The sequence below is a fragment of the Petaurus breviceps genome, unplaced genomic scaffold, assembly GCF_028583685.1.
Source record: "Petaurus breviceps papuanus isolate PSGF00001 unplaced genomic scaffold, PetGlider_PUasm1.0 90769, whole genome shotgun sequence".
NCBI classification, from domain to species: domain Eukaryota; kingdom Metazoa; phylum Chordata; class Mammalia; order Diprotodontia; family Petauridae; genus Petaurus; species Petaurus breviceps.
In genome coordinates this window covers 17,230,102-17,256,512 of record NW_027187341.1, presented here as the reverse complement: position 1 = coordinate 17,256,512, position 26,411 = coordinate 17,230,102, and the positions used below count along the sequence as shown (strand labels likewise).

The window sequence follows — 26,411 nt, the reverse complement described above, 5'->3', positions numbered from 1 at the left end:
TCTTTCTTTTCTTTTTCTTATTTAACCCCTAGTACTTAGCACAATGTCTGTCATAGCTGCTTAATAAATGTGTATTGACTGACCATATCCCTTATTTTGTCCTTATCATATGCTGCCTTGTATTATCATTTATCTTTTTGTTCATATCTCCCTGAATAGAAGACAAGCTTTTATTTTCTTTTTTCTTTTTTTGGGGTGGGGAAGGTAGGGCAATTAGGGTTAAGTGACTTGCCCAAAGTCACACAGCTAGTTTTTGTGTTATGTGTCCAAGGCAGAATTTGAACTCAGGTCCTTCTGACTCCAGGGCTGGTGCTCTATTTACTGCACCTAGAAGCCCAAAGAAGACAAGCTTCTTGAGAATAGAAATCATCTCCCCAGAATGTAGCATGGTGACCTCAGTGTAGCATAGTTTCTGGCACATAAGCATCGGTGAGTTTGTTAATAACGATTCACTAAATTATACTGATTGTTAGTCTGTTCATTTTGACAATAATGCCTATACAGATGATGGTATCACTAAGTTGCTTATTAAACATTCATGTGTTAACATTGAATACTGTTTGTTGGTCAGTAAACATTCATCGAGTGCTTACTGTGTATTAGGCACAGTGTTAAGTACTAGGCAAACAAAGAAAGGCAAAAGATAGGCCTTGCCCTTGTACTCACATAGGGGGACATGATGCACGAAAGGAAGGTAGAAGGAGTAGAGCAAGAAGAGCCCACTGTGCAGCCAGCTAGGACAGGAATAGATCTGTGTTACAGGGTGGATGTGACCTTGTGGGATGATGAAGTCCAGAGGAGTGCAGCCAGGTAGGAAATGAAACAAAGTGAATGGACATCATTTCTCTCTTCTGGAAAACATTTTATCAGTCAGTCAATCAGTACACATTTATTAAGTGCCCACTATATATGCTAAGCTCTGGAATACAGAAAGAGGCAAAAGAACAGTACTTGCCCTCAAGGAGCTTACAGTGTAAAGGAGGAGACAACATGTAGAAGAAATATATACAAAGTAAGCAGTATTATACAGGATAAATAGGAAATAATTAACAGAGTTGGACAGCATTGGAGTTAAGGGGAGTGGGGAAGGCTTACTGGAGAAGATGGGATTTTAGTGGGGACTTAATGGAAGCCAGGGAAATCAGTAGTTGGAATGGAGGAGGGACAGTGTTCTTGGCCTGGGGGACAGTCAGAGAAAATGCTTAGAGCCGAGAGATGCAGGAGACCATTCATTGTCACTGGATTGTAAAGTACATGTCTAAGAGTATGGTGTAAGAATACTGGAAAGGTAGGATGAGACCTTGTTATGAAGGGCTTTGAATGCCAAACAGAACATTCTGTATTTGTTCCTGGAGGTTATAGGGAATCACCAGAGTTTCTTAAGTATAAGGGGTGACATGGACTGACCTGTAATTTCAGAAAATCACTTTAGTAGTTGAATGGTTTGGGGATTGGAGTGGGGAGAAACTTGAGGCCGGCAGACTCACTAGTGGCTGTTGTGATAATTAGTACATGCAGGATAAGGGTGTACTGTACCAGTAGGGTGTGGCAATGTCCAGGGAGAAGGGAGCATATTTGAGAGATGTTGCAAAGGTGAAATCAGTAGTCCTTGGCAATAGCTTGCGTGTGAGAGGGAGAAGTTCAGGATGACTCCTGAGGTTGTGATCCTGAGAGACTAGAAGGATGTTGTTGCCCATAATAATTGGTAAGATACGAATTAGGGAGGTTTTAGAGCGAAAGATAAAGAAAACTGTTTTCTCTGAAACTATATACATTGTATGACTAAAAACTAAAATGGTGGAATTTTTGGGACCTTTATCTCCTGCTAGACCTTAGATTTCAAGGTTTTTTGCTGTAGCAGTTTGATTTGAACTGTGAAATTATTAATATTAGGATTATCAATATTATCCTAAATATCATATAAAGGTAGTCCTGAATGTTCTATATTTTTATCCCATAAAAATTATTTAGATTCATTACTTCTATTTATGGCCAAAATATTCTGCTTCTCTTTCTTCCTTATCCAACTATGTCTTAAATTGAGGGAAAGAGAATGCAGAGTTCTGTTCTCTTCAGTGTATTTTGTTCTTTCTCCCTCTCATAGAGTAAAGCTGGGCATTATTTTGAAGGATATCCATTGAACACAATATATTGGGCGATACTGCTTTTTTTTAAATGAAAGCTTGTCTCCTGCCTTCTACTAGATAGTAAATATATCTGTTTCTAAGAAATTGCCACAAATTTTTTTTTTAAGTTTATTGAGTATTTGACTTTAAACCACAGGAAAACCAAAGATATATTTGCAACTATTTATACTCAAATTTTATCACACCAGTGAAATAACTGGTCCTTGATTTTTGCCTGTTGCTACTGAAAATTCATTTTAACATACAATATATCCTTAACAGGCTTCTTTGTATATGTCTGTTATTTGTTTACTCTTCCCCATTAACTAATGTATTCAATCAGTGAGCATTTATTAAGCACCTGCTATGAGCCACACATTTTGCTAGGCTCTGGACATACAAAGGAAAATGAATGAAACAGTCCTGTCCTCGAGATCATAACACTCCATTTCGGGAGACAACATAAATGTACACAAATAAACAGAAGGTAATGTGGGGAGTGCAGAGGAAGGCATTAGCAGTTGGGAGGGCCTGGAAGAGTCAAAGAATGCTTCCTGTAGAATATGTATCTGAGCTGAGTTTTCAAGGAAATTGGTGATTCTGAGGGATTGAAGTGATGGAGTACATGCAGGCCTAGGAAAACAGGATGTGAAGGTGATGAACAGTAAGTTTAGCTTCCCTCCACCAGAGAGTGTGAAGAGAAGTAACATAATAAGACGGGAAAGGTTTGTCGGAACCAAGTTGTGACGGAATTTAAATCCCAAAATGAGGGGTTTGTACCTGTTGTTTATTGGAGGCAATGTGGAGCCATGGGAATTTATTGAGCAGGGGAGTGAAATGGTTATTAGGCTTGTACTTTTGAAAAATTAGTAAGCGTCAGTTAAAGGCCTGCTCTATGTCAGGTACTGTGCTTGAAGCTGGGGATACGGGGACAAACATGAAACAACTCTTCCTTCTTTGGTAATGTCACAAACCATACATGGCTTTTTTTGGTCCTAGTTTCTCCCTTACCCTCTGACACTGAAAGTGAATATTCCGATTCAAACTCAGAAGATGATAAAGGGGAGAAACAGGAAGAGGAAGAGAAGATAAGTGAAGTCTTGATGGATCAAAAGAAGATTGCTAAGCACAGATCCGTATCATCTTGCAAAAAAGTGTCAGCTAAAAAAATGAAAAAAGACACAACAGTAAGTGGGGAGACTGTTCTGGTTTAAATAGACATTTTTCATTGAATATTTTTACATTCTCAAAGACTAAATAAATCCAAAGAATAGTATAGATTTTAAGAGAGGTACACTTTCTGGGTGGTTTCTTCTATACTCTACTTTAACAGTTAAATATTTTATATTTCAGTAGTTTTGCAATTGGAAGTATACATAAAAAATACATATAGTTATCTGTTTAATTAGCTTAAAGGTTTTTTCAGAATGTGTTAGTAAATATTGGAATTTTGTTGTTGTTAATGTGTGTCCAATTCTTTGTGACCCCTTTTGGGGTGTTGTTGGCAAGAGATACTGGAATGGTTTACCATTTCTTTCTCCAGCTCATTTTATAGATGATGAAACTCAGGCAAACAGGGTTAAGTGACTTGCCCAGGGTCACATAGCTAGTAAGTGTCTGAGGTCAGATTTGAACTCAGGAACATGAATCTTCCTGACTTCAGACCTGGCATTCTATCCACTGCATCACTGAGAGCCTCCCTAGAAAAGCTTAACCAAAAGGTAAATCAATTGCTATAATGAGAAAAACTCAAGACTTGGACACACCTACTAGCTGTGTAGCCTTGGGCAAGTCATTTAACCCCAATTGCCCTATTTTCCCCCCTCCAAAAAGACAAAAAAAAAAAAAAGAATATGTACTACTGTGCTAAGACTTCTTCTGGACTATTTCACTATTTTTTCTTTATTCATTCTTTTATTAGGCCTTTTAACTACTCTTGGAGTCCTTATGGGAAAATTTTATCTTTTCTAATGTGATTTTAAAATTCTGTTCTCTTTTCACCCGATGGTTCTTTTACCTGATAGTATTTATTCATATTATTAAAAGATTTCTTTTGCTTGGTTATTTCTTCATTCTCAGCTGAGACAGTGTCTAACCTTTGCTGTTTGGAAATATTCTTTTTTTTTTTTTTAACTTAGTTTTCTCTAGAAGCTGCCTTGCCACAATTTTTCCTTTCTTCTGTGCTGATTATTATTCTTTTACTTAATCTGATGTTTCTTAATTTTTTGAAGTGTATGTATAAGCTACTGGATTTGATTAAAAATTTTTTAAATTCATATTTAGGTTTTAATGAAAGGCTTCTTTGTACTGTGCTCATCTGATTCCATCCTGCCTTGATTCAGGGAAAAAAAGGATTAATAGCATGATGATGACTGAACTTGCCCCCACCCCCTCCACCCCTCCCCCAAAAGTCACCGTAGCAACCTTAGCTTTTTTGAAGTATTTTTTTTTTTTTTTAAGCAATCGGGGTTAAGTAACTTGCTCAAGGTTATTTCTGGGTGTGGTGCTAAGTGTCTGAGCCCAGGATTCGCTCTCCAGGTCATCCGGACATTGGAGCCGGTGCTCTTACTCGCTGTGCTACCTGGCCGCCCCTGAAGTTTTTTTTCTAACTTTTGATTTTCTGTGGGAGCTGCCTTGCCACAGTTTTTTGTTTCTTCTCTGTTGATTATTATTCTTTTACTTTGAGGCATGTCTTAATTTTTTTGAAGTGCATGTATAACTGCTGGATTTGATTAGAACCTTTTGTTTAATTGATGCCCTTTTTTTTGTCACATTCTTGAATATTTCACGGTACCCCTTTATTGTCACTTTTCATTCTGCCATCTTGCTGGAAAATATTATTCAAACATTATCCCTAAAACAGCCCTGTGGGGTTTTTTTTGTAAAAGACTTAAAAATTCTGAATTTTAAAATAATAATATTCATATATAAAGTAAAACAGGAAAAGAGGATTCTATATTAAATTGCAAATCTCTTACACAGTTTGCTTTCTCTTTTAAGTTAATGATAAATTCAACATATAATTTTCAAAGCTGTCTTGCCTGTCTGTTTTCCTTTTGGACTTCCTTCTGTTTTCTCCTGTGCATTTAAAAAATGCTTTAAAGATCTTATTTTCTTTTTTCACTTCTTTTTTGCCAACCATATTACTACTCTCCTCTTCCTCCTACCTTTGTTAGTCACCAACATTCCCCACTGAAAAAAAAAGAAAGAAAGCCCTTGTAACAGATATGATGCATTGTCAAAGAAAGAAAAATTTTCCTGCATTGGCCATATCCACGAATGTATGTCTTATTCTGAACCTTGAGTCTGTCACCTCTATTAAGTAATGGGTAGTATGATTCATAATTAGTCCTTTGGAATCATGATCACAGTTACTAAATCTTTCAAAGTTGTTTTTCTTTATGATATTGTATAAATTGTTCTGGTTCTTACTTTGCATCATTTCTTATAAGTCTTCCAAGGTTTCTCTGAAACTTTCCCCTTCGCCATTCTTCTTATGATGAAATAACACATTATTCATTTGCCATAATTTGGTCAGCTTTTTTTTTTTTTGTTGGTGAGCACCTCCTCAATTCCCAGTTTCTTGCTACTATGAAAATGCCACTGTAAATGCTTTTGTTCTTAGAGGTCCTTTACCTCTAAGATCTCTCTGTGGCTTATCTTTTTAAAACCTGTTATTTTTTCCAGTGATATTTTATGGCCACAGATCATGAGATATTACATCTTTGAAGAATCATCCAAAGAATATTGAAAAGGCTATAAGGGTTGTCATCACAGAAATATATAACCATTAAAGAAGATGGGCCAGTCAGATAGTGAGAATAAAGGATAGATAACCTGGTACTGTGTTGGCATCCATGCAGCATCAAGAGAGCATTAGAAAAAGACCTATGTACATTGTGTGGATGGAGCCTCTCCGTACATGAATGAGAGGTATACAGGATGGGCTAGTTGCCATCTGCATTGGAGGAGAAAGAACTGACTTTGCGCATATAACAATCCATGGGAATTTGATTTCATTTATTATAGTCTGTGTGTGTGTGTGTGTGTGTGTGTGTGTGTGTACACATATATATACATATATATGTGTATATATATATAGTGTTCTTTTGATTCTGCTCTCTTTTTACTCTGAAACACTTTATATAAACCTTCCCTTATTTCCCAGAATTATTCCCATTTGTCATTTTTTTAGTGACACAATAATATTTCATTAAACTCTTGGTGATAGTAGTAAAGGTGGTCCTTAACCTGAAATGGAGATTGTAAATGTTGGTAATCATCTACTACTAATAGAGACATGGTGATTAAGTCTTTTATGTTCCGAAGATTTAGGCAGGAAGTTGTGGTTTAGCCGAGAGCATTGGATATCTGTTCTAATTTATAACCTTTTAAAAACTATTTCTTGGATAAGAAAAATGAATTCATGTGTTTTCAATTTCCTATTAACATTTTAAATGATGTAGATTAGCCTGAACCCCCTGTAAACTGACCTTTCTCTTTGTTTTTTTAGACTGACTTAGTAGAAGAGTATTTTGAAGCTCACAGCAGTTCAAAAGTTTTAACCTCAGACAGAACATTGCAGAAACTAAAAAGAACCAAACTGGATCAGGTATGTTGCCAGTACCATTCAATTTAATATTTAAGAAATGTATCTATATGGGAACAGCAAACCATGGAGGGTAACACATGTAAACAGAATTACATATAATCATATTAAACCTAGGTAACTTATTATGATATTCATTTACTGATACTCACATTCTTTATTGTATTGCTTGGTAATTAGGCATAAGTAGTAAGAAATTTGCAAAAATGACTAATTAGTTTTATGATTTTTGGATAGAACTAATTTTAGGAGTTTCTTACTGCCTTTATTTCTTCAGTATCTGTACTCAGCATTGGTGTCTGTGTTTTCCCTTATGTCTTGTACATTTTAGTCCCTATTATTCAGCCATACCCAGCGATTTTCATAATGTTTAAAAGTCTTTTCCTAGTTTTTATACCTAAGCCTCTGTCCTTACATCTTCCAACCACATAAATAGTTTCTGAAGTTCCTTGGGTATTTCCACTCTTTTCCTCCACCATCCCACCTCTCTTGAAAGGTGGGTTTTGTTGGTTCTTGTGTCTTGGATATGGGAAATATCAGTCACTTAATAAGCATTTATCTCCTTATCTGGGAGACAAAGATAAAAAAGAATTTGTCTGTGCCCTCCCTTTTGAATAACAACCTTCCACCAATCTACCTCCCACAAATGGTCAAAATCAGGTAAAGCTTCAAGGTTTTATTTAGGAGTTCACATAATATGATTTTTGGGACAAAGGAGGGCCTCTCATCATTCCAAAATTTTATTCTCCATTTGTTTTAAAATGTTTGAAATTTCTTAAGATAAATTTATTCCATTCAAAGCTTTTTATTCCATGATAATGCACATGGCTTAGAGACTGAATACATTTCTTGAATGGAATTCACTCATATTAAAACATAATCAGCAAATGAACTAAAAGCAACCTTTGTTAGAGACTTTCCTGTTATGGAAAGCTTTCACAACAGAAAGGTTGTGTACTAGGTAGTGTTCTTGGTGTGTTACGGTATTAGGAATACACAAGAATTGTCACTTAATCTTTTGGGGCTTTAGTTTCTTAATCACCCAAACATGAGGGGGTTGCATTGAATGTTATCTAAGTTCCTTCTCAGCTCAAAAAATGAGACAGAAGAGAAACAGAAAGACTGAAGCAAGGAAAGAAAACTATTTACTTCACAGTTTTACCCAGGATTGTCCTTGTTGGCCTTCAGTTATGTGTTATCTAATGTACAAGAAGGTATTTTTGTTGGACATGGCCTCACAAATGCCCCCTAGTGACGATCTTGGGTTCAAAAAAAATCGTAACTAGCAAAGAAGACCTTTTTAGAGGTACTGGAGTGTACTTGAAAAGATGGCAGTGGCATACATCAGTCAATCAGTAATCATTTATTAAGGATGTACTATGTGCTAGGCATTCTAATAAGCAGTAGGAATTTAAAAAGAGGCAAAAGATAGGCCCTCCCTCAAGCAACTTTACACTATAAGGGCAAGACAACACTGAAACAAATATATAAAAAGCAAGCTATATACAGAATCAATAGGAAACATTAATAGAGGGAAGGCACTAGAATTAAGAAGGCTTGGGGAAGACTTCCTATAAAAGATGGAGATTTTAGTAGGGACTTGTAGGGAAGGAAGCCATTTGGTAGAGTTGAGGAAGGAAAGCATTCCAGGTATGGGGAACAGCCAGAGAAAATGCCCAGAATTGAGAGATGTCTTGTTTATGGAACAACCAGAAGGCTTGTGTTTCTTGATCTAACAGTATTTATTACGGAGTAAGGTATAAGAATACTGGAAAGGTAGGAGAATCTAGGTTATTATGGGCTTTGAAAGCCAAACAGAACATTTTGTTTTTGATGTTGGAGGCAAGAAGGAACCACTGGAATTTGTTGAGTAGAGGGTGACATACTAAGATCTGTTCAGCACTTCTTAAACTGTAGGTCATGTCCCCATATGGGTCACCACCCAGAGTTTCAGAAGCGTTGAAGGGGTCTCGAGTGGAAAAAGTTTAAGAAGCCCTGCTTTAGATGCCCTGCTTTAGACTTTGGTGACTGAGTGGTTTGGAGTGAGAAGAAACTTGAGGCAGGCAGATCCCCCAGCAGGATATTGCCATAATCCAAGTGTGAAGTGGTGAAGGCCAATACCAGGATGTTGGCAGTCAGAGGAGAGAAGGGGGAATATTGGAGGTCTAGGCAGCAGCTTGAAAGTGGAGGGGGAGAGAGAGTGAGGAGCCCAGGATGATTGCTAGGTTGTGAGCCTGAGGGCCTGGAAGAATGGTCTTGCCCTCTACAGTAATAAAGAAGGTAGGAGCGGGGGAAACATTTAGGGGGAGATGAGTTTAGGACAGGCATGGAGAACCTGTGGGGCCTCAAGGCCACATATGGCCATCTAGGTCCTCAAGTACAACCCTTTGACCAAATCTAATAAAAGGATAATCCCCTTAATAAAAGGATTTGTTCTGTAGAACTTGGGCCTCAGTCAAAAGGCTGCTCCCGAGGACTTAGGAGGATACATGTGGCCTCAAGGCCAAAGGTTCCCCACCCCTGGTTTAGGAAATCTACTGGACATCCAGTTCAAGATATCTGAAAGGTAGTTGGAGATTTGAGGTTGGTGGTTAACAGAGAGATTGGGGTAGGATAATGGTGGTTTCATAACTTTTTGCCAAGATTCTCATGAATGAAATTTGACTGTGGTTGGCTAGCTTCACCTGCTTTTGATCATAGCTGGAAGGAACCTTAGACACAATCTAATCTGGCTCCGTCATTTTACATGTGAGGAAATTGAGGCCCAAGGAGGTTAAGTGACTTGCCCAAGGTCACACAGGTCATGGCTGTCAGGCACAATTTGGTCTCCCTTTTTAGTCACTGCTCTTTCCAATTATACCACACTACCAGAACAGTTGAGTTTCTTCAAGGTAGGGGAAGTAGGATGGGTTTCCTTACTCTAAAAAAATACAGGTTCAGACCTCCCCTTTCAAAAATTTCTCCTTCCAACCCCCCAAAATAAGTGAAGTTTGTTTAGAAATGATAGGACTAAGGGATTTCTTGGAATTACTTATTTGACTGTTGACTTAAGTTTTTATATATTTTTTCCAAATCCTCTAGGTTTTTAATGGTCTTTCTCAAAAGTTACTGTTTGTGGTCCTGGGGCAAGCATTTATATCAGTTGTTTAGGATAATGAGCTTATTCAACTCAGATACTCCTTGCAATATTGTCTCTTTGTAGCACATTCATGTACAGACAACTGTGAAGTGTTTAAAATATTTAAGAAAAGAAATTATTTTAAAGGATCCTCAAGCAATTCAGAAGAAAGATATTCCTCATCATGAACGTGCTAATTGCAAAACAGTCCTGTTAGGAAACCAGGTCACCTGAGAATGTTTAGTTTAAGTATGAAAATCTCCTAGCTTTGTTTCACTTAATATATGTGAACCCAAGATCAATTTTCTTTTATTACCTTTTAGCAAACTTTGCACAACCTGTTGAACAAGTTTTCTCCTTCCTTTTCTGCGGAGTTAAAACAATTAAATGAACAGCACGAGCAGCTCTTTCACAAGTGGATGTTACAGTTACAGTAAGTATGATGTCTTAAAAATGCTTAGGGGAATAATTAAATTTGTGCTTGTATGGTGTTTTTTACTTTAGAGCAATTTTATGCATTATTTTGTTTTATGCAGAAACCGCATGTATTGTAAATAACCACAGAATGTATACAAAACAGCTCTTGTCCCTGTTTAATAAGTGGAAAGACTGAAGCACCTGAGGGGCAGAGGAGAAAGCAATTGGCTCTGGCATCAGAGGACCCCAGTTCAGATCCCACTTATGCCACTTTTTACTGTGGGCAAATCACTTTATTTCCTTGGGCTTCGGTTTCCTCATCTGTACAGTGAGAGTCTTGGATTAAGTGATTTCTCGTATCCCTGACATCTTTGTATCTGTGGTCTGGTGAAGTGATAAAAATTGCCCAGTGTCACATGGGAATGTATGTAATGACAAAGGGTACAAATGTTATTATTGGTAAATCTTGGGTCTCCACTAGTTATAAGATAGTTTTTCTACATTCTTTCCCCACCCTCATAAAGTTTTTCTTGGTCTGGGCCTTGATATTAACTCAGTTCTGGTTCTGTGACTGTGGAATTGACCATCCTTTGAAGCTCTCTGAAACCTATTTTCCAGCTCTCAGTGTGGTCTATCAGAATCTGGCCTATCTCCCACACTGGCTCCATCCTTACAGGATCAATTCCTCTCTACCACTGTGTAGGGTCTGTGGATGTTTATCCTATCCCTAGAAAATAGTGAATATTTTCTTTCTGGGCTACTCCCCTGGAAATTTTTGCCTTATACCACCTCACCCCACTCTGGATGGCTGTAGTCTTTGGCCCTTTTGAAAACTGTTTACCTACATGTCTTGTCTTGTTCTGTTCTCTCAGCTCCCAGAAGTAGGTTCTGCTGTGGCATCTTTTGACCGGTTTAGTCCTTGTATCTATTGCTGCAGACCACAAGACCTGTCCAGAGCCTCTTGAGTGGGTTAGCCACCACCCCTGCCCAAGTTTAACCTGCTTTAGAGGGCCTATGCTAACTCCTTACTTTTGACTTAACTAGCGTGTTAAACAGATGTTAGGGCCAATAAAGTCTGGACACCTCTAGTTCTCTAAGAATCTAATCATTTTGCTATCACAAACCATTTTTAGCCTTTTTTCCTTGGCTTTTCCTCCTCTCCTTATTCCTTTTCATCTCCTGAGGAGCAGTTTCTTCAAACCTCTATGTCGTTATTATAATTACACATTATAATTGTTGGCCATGTTACTATGTCAGCATGTGTTCACTTTCCATTAGTTGGTCAGGATTTTTTCCGCATAGTGCCCCCTCTTAACATATGGCACTCAGGAATTGAAGTAATTTAGTGTTCTTAATGCTCTTCTTCTCAGACATGCCATCATTTTAGAGTCATCCATAACTCGCCTTTGTATCTATTGCTTTTCATACCTTTTAAATCTCAGAGTTTGTTCATGAGCTCTCTGTCCAGCCATACTAGTCTCATAAGACTCTTTACCAATTTCTTTATTGTCAGAATCAGTTTCAGCTTTCATCTTAGCCCTTGGACTAGCTTTATGGGCATTAGGAAGTCCAAGGATCTTCAGTGTTGAAAAAGAAAAGACCAGACTGTTGGTAGTTCAGAAATTCATCAGCCTCCTAGAAGGATGAAGCTCTCTCAGCTTCTCTTGCTATGCTGTGCCCAGCATGAGTAGAGACAACTAATGGGACAGCTGTCTTGCTCTTTGCTGGTGAGTGCTTTAGAGCCTTTGGGTTCAGAAAATGGGAAAGCCCCACAAAGTAGTAATGTACCCAAAACTCCTAAGTTAACAAACAAGAGAAAAAAAACGGAGAGTAAGAAGTTTGAAATCTAAGGATCCAATTACACTGTGCTCAGCATTCTCTGCAGTGGTGCACATGGTCTGACAGACAAAATCATCAACAAAGTAAATCGAGGATTTAGTGTTGATTTTGCTTTTAATAGAAATAGACAGGTAGCTGAAGGGTCTCTGTCTCAACATACTTATCCTAACTCTTGGGTTGCTTCATATTCTGCAGCCAGACCTTATCATTTAATTCCTTCAGCTGATCTGTTAGCTACAGTGTATCATCATTATATTGCCATGTTTCATCTTTCCTTCATTCCTTACCCAAATATTCTCCAACATATATCCCCAGTTAGGTGTGAGGACTTCCACAGTGGTGAGTAATTTTTATTATATAGTGCTTCCCTGTCTCTTTTTCCATCTAATCTATTCTTTTTGTTCTGAGATAGTATACTCATTAATTATACTCATGAATCACACCCTGCCACGTGTCACTGATGCCTATTGCTTATATTTACCCACCTTTTCCTTTGTTTATTATCCATAGTCATTATGAACCAGCAAATATGATTTGTTTGCTTTTATGTACTTTGTCTCTTATGATAACTGAACACCTCTAGTGCTATTTTTATATTATACTTGTTGGCCTTTGCAATTTATATGCAGTTTAGTAGATAAATTTGATTGCTTTTCACACTCTAGTCATACCTTTTGCATTCTGTAACTGATAATATGGTTTTTAGAAGCTGATTCTGACTTTTTTCAAATTTGTCCTTCCTTTATAATTTAAAGCCTGCCTAATTAGATTAGCCAATCTGCATACAGATGCATAGTTCCTTACCTTCCTTATATGTACTCAGCCAAGAACCCTTTATTTGTGTGTTTCTATGATCCAGAAAACTGAATCCCAGTCCAGTTGGTTTATGTTCAGTATTTTACTTTATTTTCTGATGTTTTCAACTTAGAAAGTCCTTCCTGTGCTCCTAAGTCCTTTAGTCTCTTACCCATGACTTCATAAGCTTTTAGAGTTAGAGGCATAACATGGAATTCTTGTACCTGGGGCAAATTCAGTTCAGAATGGAGCAGGGCACACAGGATAGTTCAGTAAGTGAAGTTGGACCATTAGAGGAAGTGGTGCTGAGGCTTAGCCACAACCAGGAAAAAATAAGCCCCTTTCCCCTTCCTCTTGGGTTCCAGAAATCCCTATAACAATTTCACTTATCTAATGATAATTATGAATGCATAACTGAAAAAAAAATATTTTTAAAGTACCCACCATATGTCAGTCACTGTGCTAAACTCCAGGGATAAAAATACAAAAGTGAGACAGTCTTTGCCCTTAAAGAGCTTTTTAATTCTAATATTTAATGGGGAAGACAATACATATAGATGATTAGTATCCAGGCAAGGGAGCTGTAGTTTCAGGATTCAGAGATGATGAGTGGAGTCATAAGGCAGTTCATTGCCACATAAAACTTTCCAAATTCAGTGATTACTCTTTTCAGAGCAAAAGGCAGAAAATTGTGTGGAGTGGAGAAGGAAGCCTATTGGTCTGTTCCTGGGACATACAGCAAGATACCAAGAGTGGATGGATGAGTGGGATGTGAAGATGGTCTATTGTGGGTTAGATGAGTTTGCATTTATTCATTCACCAATCAGAACAGTTTGGCCCCAGGTAGGAAATTCCAAAGCTGAATGAACTAACTTCCTCATGGAGGAAAGCTGTTGGTCTCTACAAAAAGTGCTATTTCAGGTGAGAAGAATGGGGTCTGTAGGAAGGCAAGACAGGTCGAAGGATACTTGGCATAAATGACTGGATGAAGATGAGTTATGGGTCTAAAGGTTTTTTGTTTTTACATGGATTTTCAGTAATGGGCGACAGTCCTCATGTTTGACAAGTCTTAAGGGCCTTTCCCTCATATCCAGACTGTCCTTTTGTAGAAGACAACCTTTTTGATTATATATATTCTATATATATATTTGACTCTATTTTGATTCTATATATATATCTATATATTTGATTCTATATATTCCATATGTCTTCTTCGGTAGGATGTCAGGTTGTGAGGGCTGGTTTTTTTTGTTGTCTTTGTATTTTAATGCCTGGTACAGTGCCTTGGACAGAGTAGGCACCCAATAAATGTTGTTTTGATTGAATTTGGACTATATGCCACAGGATCATAAGATCATAGATCAAAAGAGGCCACATGGTCCACCTCTTCTGTTTATTCCCTCACCCCCTGCATTTTACAAATGGGGAACCTGAGGCCCAGAGAGGTCCCAGAAGTAGTTGGTGTTAGAGCCTAGTCCTGGTCCAAACCCTAACCCTGTTAGAGTCCAGCACCTTTTCCACAAGACTACACTATTTCAAACCCTCCACTCCCACCCCAACATGCTGTGTCTTGGTGTCCATAAAATACTCTTTTCTTGGGTTAAGAATGTTTACTTGGGGCGGCCAGGTGGCTCAGTGAGTAAGAGCACCGGCCCCAGTGTTGGGATGACCTGGGGATCAAATCCGGGCTCAGATACTTAGCACCACACCCAGAAATAACTGGCCGTGTGACCTTGAGCAAGTTATTTAACCCCAGTTGCTTATTTAAAAAAAAAAAAAAAGAATTTTCACTTAACCATGCGATGTATACATATAGAACCACTAAGACAAATAATGGGGTAAATAAAGATAAGCGTTGGACTACGAAGCAATAGGAATTGCATTCTGCCTGTGGAGTTGTCTTCTCTGTTACTCCTTTTAACTCTCCTTTTCTTAGTGGCCATCTGTGACTCTTATTCATAAATTGTTCAGTCTCCTTTTGAATCTGTTTTATAATACTTTTAGTACCACTTATTGGATTAACTTTATTTCTTCATTTACTTATTGTATAACTTTTTATTTTGCTCTAAGCTTAATGTGCTCAAATTTTAATGGTTTTCTCCTTAGCCTGGTATTTTGAAGATAAATTGAGGAAAGTTCATGTTCAATTATCTGTGGTATTCATGATTTTATAGATTTCTTTCATTACATCTTTCATCTTAAAATATATTTAATATTGATTACTATAAAAAATTCCCTTTCTAGCCTCCTTCTGGAAGACAATTTGAGAGTAGAAATCTCCCTGACATCCTTGGTAAAGATTGAAACAAACCTTCATTCATGGCTTGGCCATTTCTTCTTTGTCCATGAGTGTACCCTTTCCTTCAGTCATTATGGGTAGGATTTAATGGTCTGTCATGATGATGACCAACTTCATCCAAGTACCTACTGGTATAGACATATGCTTCATCTTTTTTATTCAGTTTATATTTGGATTTTATCATCACAGTAGCTGAAAAAATCAGAAGCCCTGGTTGGCACCCTAGAGTAGACAGCAGTAGGAACCTGCATAGACTTGGCTTTTCTAGCTATTCTGTCAGGTCTTAGGCTCCACTTCTTTTCTATGTACACACAGACACACACACACACACACAGCCATTGCTTTTCTAACTGGTTTGCTCTCTAGTGTATTGAGAAGATCTCTTTTACTCTTGGAGTCCTTCAAAGGCTACCTTTCAGTCATCTGTGGTCACACCTTGCTCTAAAAATATATGTTCAGTTGAACTGAAGAAAATCTTTGTTATTTTGTGGACATATAAGGAAAATGCTTTGTAAAGCTTAAAAAAGTACTTAAAAAGAGATTGTTCTCAATTTGTTTACTTTCTGTTTTTTAAAGAAAGGCAGCTTTTTTCTTTGCTGATCTTTTTGATTCTCCCTTTTTTGGGGGGGGCATAGTCCTTTGTTCCTCTTCTGCATATTTATATTCTATTTTGCATTATGTTTTTTTATGTCTTGTTTCCTTTCCTATACTGTAACCTTAAGAGCAGGCACTGTAGCATAGCTATCTCTTTATGCAACCCCCTAGCATAGTGATTTTCATGAAGTAGTTGCTTTAAAGGTATTTGTTAAATTAAGTGCCCAAGTTACCTCTTCTATCCTTTCTGTAAAATTTGTAGCTTGCATCACTGTAGCCTTTTGGTTATTTTCCCATTTACCAGCTCTCTTAGCATTCCTTGCTACCATATATTTCAATTCACTGATCTTATTCAGACCTATAGTGTTGGCATAGAAGCATTTATATAATCTGGATTGGCTTAAAAAGCAAACAAGTCACTTCTCATACCTGTTTGTCAGGTTCAGTGATTCAGCTTCTCTTATTGCTTTTCTGATGTTTACATGTCTAAAAATTATATATCCCTGGCTTTGCCTGCACTGAAAGGCCTGTGCCCCAGAAGGGTAAAGAAGGAGGATGTTAGGTGCCTGTTGTGGGGAAGTTGGAGAAAGGATGCCTGGATGCATAGCCCCAAAGGAGAAGTATTGTCTTTGAAGCATCACAACTGACAAAAGCAGTGTTCCACTTATAAGCTCCATTGACGTATCTTACTATTGTGATCATAGAAATCTGTTTTGGTTGTAATTCTAAACTGAAATTGAAGGTGGTACTATATTGAATTATCAGACCCCAAGAGAAATTAGTTGATTGAGAAATTGGAACTAGGAGGTACTGAACTGTAATTTCACAAATGTTTTTTCCTATAGCCTAGGGTTCAACATTGTGCTTTATGGACTGGGCTCTAAGAAAGAATTACTAGAGAAATTTCGTGCCTCCATGCTGCAAGATTCAGTTCATGTTGTCATCAATGGGTTTTTTCCTGGTATTACTGTAAAATCAGTAAGTGTATCAAATATATTGAAAGCATTAAGAAAAAATAATTTTTTGTTTAATTCTTTATCACTGATATGGATTTAGTTTCATATTTTAATATAACTAATTTAGAGAGGTTTCTTTGGACTTTATAATATTTCTGAAATGTTATAGTTATCTGTGTATTCTGTGAATTTGTCTTCTCAAAACTGATGCTTAAAGACTGTTCCTCAAATACATTTCTGTTACTAATTTTGCATCTGTGTGGTATCACGTTCCTAGGCCTGGAAATTGGGGATCCAGCATTGCCAACTCATAATGTTGCTTTATTTTCACACTTGCCAGTCTGCACCCCTGCAAGTGCCATCTGCTGGGTTTCTGTTTGGTGGATCAGACGACTACACCTCAGTCACTCAAAAATCTCTCTCTAGCCCTAGATTATAGGTATAGAAGTATATATTCCAGTTCCAATCATTCTTGGAATACCTCACTCAAGACCTACCAATAGTAGCCTTGATAAAAACACTGCCCACTCTCACTGTAAGTCCCAGAAAGATTTTTCTCACTTAAGTTTTGTACTGGTGTCCAGTAATCCTTCCTTAGGACTAGGGAGGGGAGAATTTCTTCATATGCTGTTTTATTACTGACCCTTAGTCTTCCTGAGACATTGTACTAGCTAGATATTTATTGCTTTTTGAATTATCTTTTGCCTGAAGCAGTCCTAACTTCAGGAGCTGTAGATTGGTCCCACACCAGACGCCTCTGAACTTTGATTCCTGGGATAGTCATAGCATGGCTACTGCAAGAGTAGTTTCTGCTCCCAGAATTGTCTCTCTAATAATCAACCTATACTCCCTTGCATCTCTTCCCTTACTCCCCACACTCTGTAGCCAGTTGGTACTGACTGTCTTTCTGTATTCTCAGTTCAGATCTCTAATCACTTATTTTTTCCAGGGTTTTGGTCCCTTCTCCTAAGGATTTTACTTTGAAGGCTACATATTTTTTACCTTTGTTAAAAACCAGGAATGCAAAGATATTAGTATTTTTTAAAATATTTTTTTCATATCTCTTAATGATCTGTGACCCTAGTACTTCAGGAATGCAGCCAGCCCTGAGTTTATACCTGATGACCTGACCTAAAGATCTATATTTGGAGCCCTCTCAATGATTAATACTCTCACATCTTCCAGGATTGCCAGGGTTTTCCCTGGGGTCATCTGGAAGTGACTTGTTTATAATTCTTGTTTACATGTCTTCAGGTCCCATGTAAGCAGCTAACAAATGGAACAAATTAATTCTTCACCGTGAGGAATGTGGAAAGGACTGAACTCAAGGCTACATATAGACAAAGAAATTTTACCTGTAGTAGGCCTTCAGCTTCCTGGGGAGTTAGATGCTCCAGACACCTAATGTCACCTTAGGGTCAAAGGCCCCTCCCTCCATTGGGAAGAAAGAACTCTGATTCACTAGGGAGTTGACTCTACTGCCTTGGATCTGCACAGTTCACATGATTCACACACAAGATGAAGGCAAGGTCCCGGTTGCTTCTCTACATCATGGCTCTGTGTGCCTCGTTGCTTATTCCTTCTAACACCCTCAGCTCTTGGCTCGGTCCAGCAGCCTTTCTTGTGCTATTGCTGATGGTTTTTGTTGCTTGGGCTGCAGTGTTCTTTGATACTTCACTGCTGCTTTTGCTGATTCATGGAAGCCTCATCACTTCACTCTCCCTTCCTCTTATGGAGAGATAGTAAGGGCCAATCAGACTCTGCTCTAGATGACACTTTCCTAGCTCATTTATTAGTCAGACCCATAGCCCCATTTCACCATACACAAAAGAACCCTTGAGGCCTGACTAGCCTGTTAGCCGTGCTCCTCACTCGTTTACTTCTTTCTTTCCTTAGGCTTCTGGCAGCATTCCTCTGACACGACATCTTGCACCTGTTTATATTTGACTTTTTGATTTCCTGTTATTTCTCCTTTCCTAACAACTGCTGACTATGCATACTTACCCTGAGATGTAGAGAAAGCACTACAAATACTTGAGGGGTCTGTGACAAAAGCTGATCAGTCCTACTGTGAGACCAAGGCTTTTATATCATTGCCCTCATGTTGTAATGTTTGCTAGATGTCATAGAGTAAATAAATGCTAATTTCTGTATTTGCAAATTTTTCTAGTGTTTTCAGAATACATTTTCTTGCTTTTTCTCATTAACAAAAGTTCTGGTTACTATTTGAGTATTCCAGTCCTTTAGTTTCCAAGTATTCATTTCATTATACAGCAAGGTGGTGCAGTGGGTAGCGTGCTGGACTTAAGTCAGTATTTGAGTTCAAATCTGGCCTTAGAAACTTAATAACTATGTGATCCTGGGCAAGTCATTTAACCTCTCTCAGCCTCAGTTTACTCATCTGCAAAATGGAGATAGTAACAATATCACCTACCTCACAGGGTTGTTGTGAGGGTCAGATGAGATAATGTATTATATCAGACACTTTGAAAACTTAAAGCATTATCATCATCATCATCATAGTCATCATTCTGTCCTGTCTCTTTTTATCTGTATTTTATTCAGAAAATTTTATAGTAAGGTAGACTTAAAGCCCAATGCAATTTTCACATGTGAAGTTGTGAGTGTTATTTGGGAGGGGGAAGTCTAAGCCTGTTATTTTATTACCTATTCTTGTTACTCAGTGAGATCTAATACAAATAGCAATGTTCTACTTTCTGTTACAGATTCTGAATTCTATAACAGAAGAAATCCTTGATCATATGGGAACTTTCCGAAGTGTGCTAGATCAGCTCAACTGGATAATCAACAGATTTAAAGATGGTAACATAGAATCTCTGTAACTTCAGGTGGAATTGAATAGGCATTTTCACTTATTCTCATGGAGATAGATGTTATTTTTATGTGCCATATAATAATTGTTTACTTTGTTTTAAAAATGGAAGCTTTGGTGCCTGGAGTCAGGAGGAGCTGAGTTTTGTTCCGGCCTCAGGCACTTAATACCCACACAAAAAAAACTAGCCTTGTAACCTTGGGCAAATTACTTAACCCCAATTGCCCTCCAAAAGGCAAAAAATAAAAAATATAAATGGAAGTTTTCTTGTCTTACCACTCCTCATTCTTTACGCATATTATTTGAATTTATCCTCTGGTCCTTGAGCAAGCTGTATGATCAGGCCTCTTATCTTCTCAAGAAATTTAAAGATTTATATTTCTTGCTGTGAGCTAAAAAGGGTACATTACATCTGTTATGTAGCAAGCACTGTGCTGGACCCCCTGCCCTCAGGGAGCTCATACTGTTTAAGAAGACAATATTTAATTATATACAAAATAAACACGAGATAATTTTTGGAGTAGAAATTTTAATAGTTGTTGGCAGGGGGAGGAATCAGGTGCGGTTTCATATAGAAGGCGATACCTGCCCTGAGCTTTGAAGGAAACTAGCGCTTTTATAAGATTTGCAAGCAATCTGGGCATAGGTTATAAAAGGCTTTAATGTCCAGTAGAAGACTTTGTGTTTAATCCTTGAGGAAATGTGCAGCCACTAAAGTTTATTTTGTGTGTATGTGTGTGTTGTCTGTGTATGTATAATTTATATTTATGCTATATATATATATATTTTTTTTTTGGAGGGGCAGTTGGGGTTAAGTGACTTGCCCACAGTCACATGGCTAGTAAGTGTTAAGTGTCTGAGGCCGTATTTGAACTCAGGTCCTCCTGACTCCAGGGCTGGTAGGTGCTATTCACTGTGCCACCTAGCCGCCCCTGTATATATTTTTATATGTACTTTTCTCCATTAGAATATAAGCTCATTGCAAGTAGAAATTATTTTCATTATTATTATTTGTGCCCCTATTGCGTAGTATGTGGCATATAGCAGGAGCTTAGTAAATACTGAGTGAATAATTGATTGATTGTTAAGGGAGAAGAGACTTTGGACAGGGAGACCAATTGGGAGTCTACCATAACAGTCCAGGTGAAAAGCAGTGGCCCTTTGAAGGGAGAGATGGGCCTAGATGCAAAAAGAAATATTGTGGGCGTAGATTTGATAAGAAAAAATTGATTGGATTTGTGGTTGGGGGAGTATGAGTGGTTGAAGATGATAAGGTTGTGAGCTTTGGTGACTGGAAGGATCTTGATATGTTTTGTTTTTATATTATCTACATTTCCTCCAGTATCCCTCCCCATTCCCAAAGTTCCAGCCCTTACAAAGACTATTTTGTTTTGGCATGAGTTATGCCTGGTCCAGAAGACCTACTCTGTCCTTCAATATGATTATCAATAATTTGTGAACTAAACACTGTCTCCACTTTTAACATTTGCAATAGATACCTTCACTCTTGATTTCTCTACCTTTCAAAAGTTATCAGCATCATTCTCCTTTTTTCCATTTTCTTTTTTAAAAATTCATATAAAACGAACCTTTCACATCCATTGGAAAACAAGAGGATTTCACATAAATTGCAACCCTTTCTTGTGTAGAGCTTTTTCTTTTATAGCATATAACATTTATTTTCTATAATTTTCAAACCTGTTTTTTCTTGCCTATCTTACTTTTTTGTCCTTTTTGCTTTGGGGGTGGGTGGGTGGAATCTGTCTCTCTTTTCTCCCATTTTCAATCTACCTTCTCCCCAGGTTGAAAAAAGGAAAACAAAACCCTGACAACAAATATGTATAATCAAGCTATAAAAAATTCTCACATTGGCCAGCAACAAAAGATGTACACCTATGATGTACACTATGTCTTGAGTCCAATACTACTCTTTCAGGAAGTGGGTATCATGCTTCCTCTAGAATCATGGTTGTTTATTTCATTGATCAGAATTCCTAAGTCTGAAAGTGCTGCTGTCATTGTATAAATTGTACTTTTAATTTTGCTCACTTCCATCAGTTCATAAAAGTCCTCCCAAATTTCTCTGAAAGCATCCGTTTTGTAATTTCTTATATGGTGGTATTCATTATTGTTTTTATAGTATAATTAATTTAGCCATTCCCTTGTTTATGGACACCTGCCTTATTTGCCTCCACCAAAAATTACTGTTAACAATATTTTTTACATAAAATAACTACTTTCTTTGATCTCTTTGGATCAGTCTAGTATTGGTATCTGTGGTTGATAGGGTATTCAGTTCAGTGACTTTGGAAACATAATTTCAAATTGTTTTATAGCTCACAGCCCTACCTATAGTGCATTTATGCCTGTTTTCCCTTAGTCTTTCCAACATTTCTCTTTTTCTTTTTGTCAACTTTGCCAATCTTATGATTGTGAGATGTAACCTAAGAATTGCTTTAATTTGCTTTTTTCTAAATAATAGTGATTTGGAGCATTTTTTCCATGTTTGTTTATAACTTGGATTTCTTCCTTTGAAAGCTGTCTATTCCCATCCTTTGAAAGTTCCCTGTACGGGAACAGAGAAGTTAGAGGGAGATGTAAAATTGAGAAATGGAAAGATAATGAGTTCATTTTTGGTCACATCATGTTTGAGATATCTATGAGATACCCAGTTTGAAATTTTTAGTGAGCAGCTGAATAATGATACAGATCTAGGAATCACCTGCATTGATAATTAAACCTATGAGAACTGATGGAGTTACAGAGAGAGTGTAGAGAGGAAAGACATCTCAGGGCAGAAACTTGGGTGGGTGTGTGTGTATGTTTGTATACTTTGATTAATAAAAATGGAATTTATAGTATAATGTTAGCTTATAGAATACTCATTCATTTTGGGTACCTATAATAGGCTTGCATATTGATAAAATTCTATAATAACTGATGAAGAGGGATCATTTTATCTTGCACTTAGAGCGTTTTGTATCAGTTAGCATTCTCCACGCAGAAAGGAAAAAAAGAACATATTTTCTTGCTACTCCCTTGATATTGTCCCAAAATGAAATTATTCATGTTTTATTAGCTGTCATTTGCCTCTTAAATTTGAAAAAATTTGTTTAATTCTTGTTTCGATTGGTGATAGAAGATCCTTAGTAAATACTTAAGGGTCTCATCTTAGATGAAATAAACAAAAGGATTTCTTGCTACTGTTCAAAAATACTCTTCTTTGGTCTCATTAAATGTCTCGATTGTAAGCCAAAGTCTTTATTTACTTTGACCTCTCTGCATTTGATACTGTTATTCTTTTCTTACTTCTTGTCTTTTCAATGTTTGTGACGCTACTTTCTTGATTTTTCTCTCACCTCTCATATTTCTGCTGTGTGTTTGTTAGTACTTTTTCTTTCTTCTTGTCCCTTAACTGGAAATTCCCCAAATTGCAGTACTTGAGAATCATTACTCCTCTGTTCTTCTTTCTACATATACTCATTTTCCTTTGTTGTAGTGCTCTTCTCTGACACCTGCTATTCACCTCTAACCTCTCAGGACTATATTTGCATCCCTTTTATCCAAGCTACAATCACGTGTCAGGAAAATATCTCCACTTAGATGTTCTACTTCAGACTTTTATATTTCTGCTGGTGGCACCACCATTGGCCTAGTCATTGATACTTAAAACATTGGAATAATTTTTTTACATGGTGTCCTTTATTCTTTATGTCCAAACACTTAGCACATTCTACTATATATACATTTTTTGGTCACTGTCTTTTGCCTCTGTTAATGAGAAAAGACTGCATTGTATAGAGAGACAGAGACCTAGCATTGAAATTTCCTGCCTCTGGCATATATTGGCTTTATGATTGTGGGCAAGTCATTAACTTCTACCCAGACTGTAAGGTTCTGAGAAGGTACCGATCTTCACTGTAGATCTGGATCTTCCCTAGGAGTTCCCAACACTGATGAAATCACAGGTCCATTCCAAAAAGAAAACTTTTTTGTGTCTACCCTTTTGTTTCCATTGTTACCATCCTGATAAAGAACGTTGTGTCATTATTAGAGACCACACCAGTGCTACACTTGGAGTCAGGAAATCTGTGTTCATATTCCTTCCTCCAGTACTTTAGGAACCTTGACATCAGGGGCAAATGATACCTGTAGTAATTATGTACATGCATATTTTCCTCTGTATTTGGACCATTACAGCTGTTCTCCTAAAGCATCTTCCTCAGTGAACCTGGACTTTCCCCTACCTCTTAAAGTATTTGTTGAATTCCCTTTCCTTTTAGATTCTACTTTGGAACTCTTCCTTCTTATCCATAATTTGGACAGCCAGATGTTGAGAGGAGACAAAAGCCAGCAAATTCTTGGACAGTTATCATCTTTGCCTAAGATTTACCTCATAGCTTCTATTGACCACATCAATGCTCCCCTCAGTAAGTTTAACATTGCTATTCTTACTAAAGATATCAGCTTGTAAAAAATTATTTTTTACAACATCAGTCGTAAAACTTGTGCAGCTCTACAGCATAAATTGAAGGACATAGCTTTCCAGAAGCATGTCTTGGTTTCCATAATTTCTGATTTGAAACATAAGGAATGCCATTAATGTTGTATAGTGGGGGAAAAGTCCCAGTCATGATTTCTTTTTCCACATTTTATTCTTAAACATTTTGTTTCATGGTTTGAGTTCACAGGTTTATGTCATGACAATAAAATTTTGGGTTATATATTTCATATTATTTAAATGAGAACATTTGTAGCACACTAAAGCTTAATCTTATATTTCAAATACAAATATTTAATTTTTCTGCTACTGTAAAGGGTACTACTGATTTGAACTTTAATAGGAAGAAAAATGTGTAGATTTCAGAGTTCTTTTTCCCCCTCAAATCACAGAATATTTAAAGTTGGGGGAGGTGGTACCTTGGGAGGCAGCCTGTATGCAAGAAGTGGGCACTCTTCCAATGTTTAAAGACTCCCTCTGTTTGCTGGGTTTGCGGATCCTCTGGGGCAAGGTCTCTCGTAGCCAGTGAGGGGTGTTTTCTTTTTGTAACCACAGACCACTGTATGAAGATAATTTTTTAATTTTTCATTTATTTTTTAATATTCTGTAGTGTGGGATCATTCAAAACAGAGCCTTTATAATTGGCTCTGGTATGAAACTACTACATATAGACCTTATACTGAAGAAACCTCCTATGAGAACTCTCTGCTTGTGCAGCAGTGTGGAACATTAGCTCTTAGCTCCCTTACACATGTTTTCCGCAGTCTTACTCCAAATGCAAGGTAAGAAATGAAAGATAAAATGAGAATTTTCTTGCACTTCATGAACTTACACAGAGGCTTCAAAGAAGTTTTAAAATTATTTTGCATTTAAAAAAATATGAGGTAACATTATCCCCTTCAGTAATTTATAGTAGTGACTTTTTTTTTTATGGGATTGAGGGAATGAAGTAAAGATAAAGTCGGGAAGAATAAATAATATTGGTGTCTTATGAGGCCATCTTGCGGAGATTTTTCGTGTTATTAGCTGAAATCTTTGATTCTTCCATCCAGCCCTAATATTGAATCAGTTCCCATCTCCTTTTGATTCTAATTCCCCAATTACTTATGTATTTGTCCCATCCTTTTCCTACATTTATTTCACAGATGAATTATTAGGTAACCTATTTAATAGTTCTGTCTGCCTTCAGTCTCTTTCCTTCCTAATTGATCCTGCCACTTCCAGAGTATCTCAGAATTGGCTGTGAAAGGGACCTCAAAAACATCAAGTCTCACCTTTACCTGAGTCAAATATTCCTTCTAAAATATCCCCAGTAAATAGTCACCAAGCCTTTCCTTGAAAACAGGATGTATTACCTCCTACTACAGTCCATTCCGGTTTTTGGATGGCTCCAGTTTTTCCTTCATCAAGCCTAAATCTGTACCCTTGGAATCGGAATGTTCACCAAATGCTTATAGATCTTCCTCTGTGAGGAAAAGGAGAACAAATCTAATTCCTTGAAGTCTTCAAGAGTAACTATCATGTCCTTCTTCTATACCCAAATCATCTTTTTTCCATGTAAAAAAACTCAGATCTCTTCAAATGTTAATGATTATGTGCTAGAGGCTTTAATTCCACCACTATTGTAGTCATGAAACTACATGGACATGCTTCCTAAAATGTAGTGCCCAGAATGAAACCTAGTATTCTAGGTGTAGTCTGACCAGAGTAGACCTCTTGTCTTTTGTCTGCCATGTCGTGTTATTAACTTAATGTTGAGCTTGCACTCAGTGAAGGTTCCTAGGTTTTTTTCATGGGGAATTTTTCTAGTCATGACTTCTGTCATCCTTAACTTGTGGACTAATTGGTTGGACACAAGGGTATGACTTTATATTTATCCTTATTAAGTTCTGTCTTCTTAAATTCAGACCATTGTCATAGCTTGTCAAGGTCTTTTTAGATAACTGACTTTTTAGATACTGACATCTAGCACCTTAACTGTTCTAGGTTTATGTGATCTGCCAAACTGATAAGTATTCCATTCTTTTATCTCAGTCATCAAGGTAATGTTCAGTAGCCTAGGACTGATCTCTTGGACAGTCAATTAGAGAAATATTCTCATCAGCTTTTCAGTGACTGCTGTTTGGCTTTGATCATTCAACCAGTTTTCAATTCTGTCACTTCTCATGTATAAGGAGAGCATAAGAAACTTTGTCAACTGATTTGCTGAATGAAATCCAGTTGTATGTTATCTATATTTCTATAATCTGCCAATTTAGTAACACTGTCTAAAAAGGAAATGAGTTAAATCTGACTTGATATCTTCCTGAGGTACTTCTTAGTGA

General features: G+C 37.3%; 1 protein-coding gene across 3 annotated transcripts in view; it reads left to right on the top strand.

The window, feature by feature from the left end:
- The window catches only part of ORC2 (origin recognition complex subunit 2), a 54,969-nt gene that overhangs the window by 22,994 nt on the left and 5,564 nt on the right, over window positions 1–26,411 (top strand). For all 3 annotated transcript variants that reach the window (XM_069068753.1, XM_069068752.1, XM_069068751.1), the window contains 7 exons: window positions 3,126–3,313; window positions 6,640–6,738; window positions 10,177–10,286; window positions 16,643–16,775; window positions 19,480–19,576; window positions 23,870–24,016; window positions 24,698–24,869. In XM_069068753.1, the coding sequence (XP_068924854.1) occupies window positions 3,126–3,313; window positions 6,640–6,738; window positions 10,177–10,286; window positions 16,643–16,775; window positions 19,480–19,576; window positions 23,870–24,016; window positions 24,698–24,869 (946 nt within the window). The remainder of the gene's footprint in view (window positions 1–3,125; window positions 3,314–6,639; window positions 6,739–10,176; window positions 10,287–16,642; window positions 16,776–19,479; window positions 19,577–23,869; window positions 24,017–24,697; window positions 24,870–26,411) is intronic.